The sequence below is a fragment of the Ailuropoda melanoleuca genome, chromosome 9 (genome assembly GCF_002007445.2).
Source record: "Ailuropoda melanoleuca isolate Jingjing chromosome 9, ASM200744v2, whole genome shotgun sequence".
Lineage (NCBI taxonomy): Eukaryota > Metazoa > Chordata > Mammalia > Carnivora > Ursidae > Ailuropoda > Ailuropoda melanoleuca.
Window position 1 is genome coordinate 21,223,167 of NC_048226.1, and position 6,229 is coordinate 21,229,395.

Below are 6,229 nucleotides of genomic sequence, written 5' to 3' on the forward strand. Positions count from 1 at the left end.
CTGAAGATGGGCCTGAGCTCCCCACAGGCCAGGGCCAGGGGGCCTGCACAGGCTGGTGGGTGCCATCACCAGGGGCCGTAGGCCCTGCAGCGACATTACCTGAGATGCTGCCATCTCATCCTGGGAGATGTCTGCTGCCTTCCTTGGGTATCGGCTGGAGGGCACTGGCAGGACACACCTTTGCCCTGATGGGTTTGTCATAGAGGCGGTCGGGGAGGCAGCTAGGGGTGGGGAGGAGCGGGCTGCGTGGAGGGCAGGGCCAGGAGCGGGGACTGACGTTCTGCCCTGTCGCCCGCAGGTGAGAGGCCCTTCGCCTGCAGCTGGCAGGACTGCAACAAGAAGTTCGCGCGCTCCGACGAGCTGGCCCGGCACTACCGCACGCACACGGGCGAGAAGAAGTTCAGCTGCCCCATCTGCGAAAAGCGCTTCATGCGCAGCGACCACCTGACGAAGCACGCGCGCCGCCACGCCAACTTCCACCCGGGCATGCTGCAGCGGCGCAGCGGGGGCTCGCGGACCGGCTCCCTCAGCGACTACAGCCGCTCGGACGCCAGCAGCCCCACCATCAGCCCAGCCAGCTCGCCCTGAGCCGGGTGCTGCCGGCGCGCAGCAGCACAGCCCCGCCCGCCCCTCCGCGGGGGCAGGCCGAGGACCCTCCGCCCCCACTACAGCCATGAGCAGATATGCTCGCCCTTCCTCGTGATGCCGCGTCTTTTCCTTTTGTAATAAGAAAGAAGAGAGAACTTTATGAAGTCAGTAACAACAACACAACAAACAATTTCTTCACCTCAGGTGTCAAAGTAAATTTGTAAAAAAACAACAAAAAATTTTCAAAAAACACCATCCACAAATTGCACAATAGACATACCCACAAAGGTGAGATTCAGTGGTGTTGAACCCCCCCCTTTCTCAGGGATGGACATGTTCCACGAGGTCAGTGAGGACACCCCTTTCCTGCCGCCTTACTCTGTACATAGATTTGCACTCTGGAGTTTCTGTTAGGTTCGGGAACACACTGGGGACAAAGGAGACGAAACAGTGCAGGTGGGCTCAGCATCCAGCCTGTGGGTCAGTCGATTGGTCAGTTCTGAGCGGACACGGTCACTGACATTTGCTTTCAGGCCAGATTCCCAAGCAGGGGGCCTCCTAGCCGCCAGCCTCTTCCCCAGCAGCCCTGCCGGGCTCAGGACGTAGATGATTCAGAGGGATGCCTTAAGCTGTACGGGGCAAAAGAAGTACTCCACCTGGGAAGACCACAGAGGCGCCCGCCTCGTGCGCGGCCCTGCCCATCTCCCTCCGCCCGCCTCCAGGAGCCTTTCTCTGGGCCTCTCAGAGCACTGGAAGCAGAGACCCGAGCCCTGGTTGATCAGCTCACTGCACCATCTGAAGTCCGATGTGACAGGGCCCGGGCCACGTTTGCCCAGGCCTCGGCCTGCCTGAGGTATGTGCCCCGCGTAGGGACACCTGATCGTCTGTGTCCTGCAGAAGACAGCTGCGGAAGGCACCTGGGGACCTCTCACTCTATCATGTTCTCTGACTGGAAAACAGAGCCTGGGAATCCCGGTCTTCTTCAAAGATGTCTAAAAGTGTCTTTGGTGCCTCCAGTTCCCATGTTCTCCTGGACCAGCCCTGCTGTCAAGACACCTTTATTTGAAACCGTGGGGAAGGTTGTTGGGCCACCTTGCCAGAGGCCCAGTGTGTGTGGCCATGCACGTGGCAGCGCTCGGTGCTTCACAGAGACAGTTCTGTAGCAAGAGACCGGAACATTGTGACTTGGAACTTTTTGGGAGTGGTAAAGCAGATGTTATGGGAAATGCTGTTGGGGAATGTGCATTCTGTTTCCTCCCCAGGGAACACCAGACAGAAAGTTGTGGGAAATACTTTGCTCAGACCCACTGTGTTCCCAGCTTGGAATTAGCAAACCTCCAGCTTCTCCGTGAGCTTTGCACCCCCTGGACTTCTCCCTTTCCCTCCCATCTCTCCCCACCTGCCTGGGAGGGCCCAGCCCACACCTGCCCATGGCGCATTAGGGCTTCGGGGGCTCCATTGCCAGCGTTCTCCTGCCAGGAGAGGAAGAGCAGAGAGCTGAGCAGTTTCTCCTGGAGCCCCGGCCTGGGCTGGGCTCGGGTTTGAGCCCTGGCAGGGCAGTCGGGCTGGGCTCCAGCGTGCTGCTCTTCTGCAGACATTTGGAGGTTCCACCTCAGTGCTGCTGCCCAGGCACCTCCCTTCCCTTCCTCCTGAGAGTGGGGGCGTGTAAATACAAGCCCCCCGGACAGCGCGTGCGTGTGTGTGTGTGTGTGTGTGTGTGTGTGTGTGTTGGGGTGGGGGTGTGGGTTTGGGGTGGATTTGGGATATCTTGCAGAGACCTCTGCTCATTTTGCTGAGGAGGAATGACCCTTGGGACCTCAGAGGGCTGTAGATGGGCTTCCTGGGCCCAGAGTGCCTTGGTTGTGGCCATCCTGCTTCTACCCCCACCATATCATGGCATGGGGTGCAGCACAGAGAAGCCCCAGAGACCCAGGCCTGGCTGGTGCTCACAGCCCTTGGCCACAGCTTTGGGCCAGACCCTCTGTCCATAGTGACCACAAGGGCGGCAGTCTGCTGTCTGCTCACTTGGGTGCCCCTTTCTAACTCTAGTATGTGTCATCTGGGGTCGGCCAGTGGCATGGTGGTGACTTCTGAGTAGCATGTTAGGTACCAAGTTGGGCAGTAGTATTGTTCTTGTTATGGGTGGAAGCCAAGCAGGGCCGGGGGGTCAGGTGCAGAGCTGATTGCCCTGGCTGCCGTGCCCCATTTGGGCTGCATGACAGCCCTGCTTGCATTTGGTCTGGGGGAGAGGGTGGAAGATCCTTTAGAGACCTGGACAGAAGAGTGCCCTGAGTGCTTGGGGTGAAAGATCTTCTTGCCCAGTTCCAAAGCGAGGCCCCTCCCAAAGTTGTTTCTGTGTGAGGCATAGAAAGCCACACTCTGAATACATTTCATGTCTCAGGAACTCACATTCCAGGTTCAGGAATTTTATTCCAAAGTCCTTTGGTGTGCTCACCGTCCACGGGTCCCCGAAGGCAGGGAGAGGGAGCTGTGTGTCTCTGGGAGGCCACACAGCGCTATCCCCTTGAGGAGCCAGGAGTCTCCTTGTGATCTGCCCACTGGCATCTCAGAAGGAGGGTTTCTAACCCCACATCTGTCTGCACATAGGAAGGGGAGTAAGGACTCTAAACCCAGTCATCTTGGAATAAAAGAAGAGCTGGTTTGTTTTAGAGGCGGGGTGGGGGGTGGGGGAGGGAAAGCGGGTGTTTGCTGTTTCCAAAGAGAGCACTTAATTTAATTTTTCCTCTAAATGACCCAGGGCTGTTCCGTCTGATAGATGGAAGGGTAACATTGCCTTAAAACAGAAATATGCAGGCATTGGCCATTTTTGGCAAATGAGTGTGTCTTCATTCCCAAAGCGGTTCTGGTCTAATGGCAGGGTGCGGTCCTTCCGCTGTGGGCCTGGCCTGGGAGATGGGGCGCTGCTCTGCTGACTTAGGGCACCTGGAGGGAATTCCCACCTGGCATCCCTGGGCACTTGGCCTGGGGCTCCGGTCGGACCATCCTGACTCATCTGGGGCTATAATTCATCTCACTTGAAGGGTGGGAAAAATCCATGAACCTCAGGCGAGGCTTAAATGGGCTCTCACTGGCATCTCATCATCATGAAATGAGTGCTCGTGGAAAGGGGCAGTGGGCCTTGGAAAGCCACTCCCTGGGGCGCCCACTGGAAGTAGTTACATGGGGCAGACCCTCCTGAAACAGCCTGCATTTTCTTCTAAGATGTAGAATGTCTTTCCAGCCTGGGTCTATTTCAGGGTCTTTCATTTTTCTGGTTTATGGCCATGCTTGCTGGCTTCAGCGTGATTGAAGAACCCATAGGACTCCTAGACATAATAGTGAAAACTCAAACCTTTATTTTGTAGCAGACTTGTTCTCACAGGCCAAGGGGGCAGAGATATCAAAATGAAGGTTGCCTGAACAAAGAATTTCCTCCAAAAAATCCTAAAAGTGACCCTGGACTCAAACCATCAGAGGGCTGGTGTTTAGCTCACATCCCAAATAAGAAAGCCCCTGTTTGCGTCAGCGATGTTAGGACACCAGTTGTCGGCTCCCCGTATGCCCACGGAATCCTACAGCCATCCAGAAAGAAACAGATGAACACAGCCGTTTCCACAAAGGGCCCGGGGGCCCTCTTCTGTAGGGTGCTATGTAGGAACAGGCAGCGATGCCCTTGATGGGAATGTAGTCCTGGAGGTGCCCTACCTGCATCCTGCCATACCCCCACTTCGGCACTTGAGGTGCAGGACACCACCCACCCTTTATTCTGAGGCCATGCAACCGGGCAGGTGCAGGATTCGCCACGGTGCAGCCTCCAGGTGCAAACATCAGTGGGACTGGGGTCCCCAGATCTCACCGTACCCTGGGTCACAGCTCAGACCAGTGGGGAGTGACTCGGACATAGGAACAGACAGGCCACGGGTGGCCCCCAGCCCACCTGTTGGGAGATGAAGAGAGGGCTGGTGGCTTTCTCTGGTCCCAAGTGAATTACGGCAGAACTGGGGTCTCCAGTCGAGGTCTCTGCTGCCCGGCCCAGAGTCTGCAGAAGACCCAGCCTCCTTTTGCCAGAAGCAGGTGCTAAGGTGGATGGCACAGGGTCACAGCACTCCCCAGGGACTTACACCCGTGGTCTCAGCAAGCAGGAGTGCCACCTAACAAGAAAGCATGATCTGAGCAATAGCATCCCTTGTCATTTGACTCCTGGTTTGAGGTGTTTACAAGGCTACCTGATTATTTTGACTTCTGACAGATATCACTGATTTTTTTTTTAAAGACATTTTTAAAAAGTTGTTCAATCAGAAACAGTGCTGGAAGGTTTAAAGGGTCTGATGCGGCAGTCACATCAAAAACAGTAAGAGATGTTTTGTCGGTCACCCACATCTTTTGCTACCCAAAGATTCCTTATGTGATTCTGGTGACCATATTTTCCAAAGGTAAAATCAAGGATGTGGGCTGACACCTTCTGAACGCAGGATTGCCCTGGGAGGAGCCAGCTCCTATGACTTATATTCCCGATTCTGAGGCTCAGTTTCAAAGGTTTGTCCAAGACACATTCCAGAGAATTTTATAACAGAATTTGGATGTGCAATCCAGCTTACTACTGATAAATGCCTGAACATCATTTAGGGTGAGGCCCTTCCCCCACCCACTGTCCTGTCCCTCACTGGTGTGAAGATTGGATTTGTGGGAGTTTCAAGCCCTGGATCCATGAGGGGAGAGGGGCCACACTTGGTTTCTTCTGACCCCCTGTAGCAATGTCAGACTTGGAGTATGGCCAGCTGGCCCTGTCCAGCCTCTCCCCTTCTCATGCAGCTTTAAAACCTTACTACTTTTATTTAAAGATGAACAGGATGGGAGGGGAGTGGGCCACATGGGCAGCTTTCTCTCAGGGCTCAGGGGCATTTTTGTAGTGACATGTTGACAGGATGCTGTACATGCTCATTTAGAAACCCCAGTATGTGAGCTGAATGCCTGCACGACGACCACAGGTCTAGCCGAAGGTTTTCCCTCCCACCCAGAGCACAAGCACTGGGTGTACCAGCCGGATCCCTTCCCAGCGCGGCTCAGACGCCACTTGGGCAGTGGTGTGGCGGCCATTCCTGGGTCAGGGTGCCTGTGTGTGGGTGGGTGGCTTCGCTCCTGAGTCCCACCCCTGGAGAGTCCGTGTGCCTAGTGCCGAGGATCCCAAGGGCTCAACGGCGTCAGCACGAGCTATGCATTGTGGGGCGTGGGGCTTGCTGTGTTCCCACATAACTGGGAATACCTTGTGTGGGTGTGTTGGGTGCATGAGTCAGCCACCCCCAGACCCACACAAATGACCCCTTCCCCATCCAAAGCCATTGATGGAGCATCTCTGGAATCGTTTGCCAAAATACCAAGGCAGAATCCAAGGGTCCAAGACCATTTCCATGGAGCACACATTTTCCTTTAATGTAGGAACTTTTTTTTTTTTAACCAGCACCACACCATGCTTCCGAAGGCCACGTTTCATCTTTCCTGGATCACTACAGTGAAGTATTACAGTTGTACAGTTCCCAATCTGGCCTTGGCTTGCTCGGATAAAACTTTGTATGTATTTTGTATGGCATAGATTCTATATTGTAATGATGTCCTATGCAAAAAGAAAAAAATAACTAAATTG

The 6,229-nt window shown here is 54.8% G+C and overlaps 1 protein-coding gene across 1 annotated transcript; it reads left to right on the forward strand.

Moving 5' to 3' along the window:
- Nucleotides 1-276: 276 nt before the first annotated feature.
- On the forward strand, nt 277-5,571 carry KLF13 (Kruppel like factor 13; the record flags this gene model as incomplete). The annotated part of the gene is made up of 1 exon (XM_019804741.2): nt 277-5,571. A coding segment is annotated over one exon (312 nt), but the record flags the coding sequence as incomplete, so codon positions are not given.
- Between the last annotated feature and the right edge of the window lie 658 nt (nt 5,572-6,229).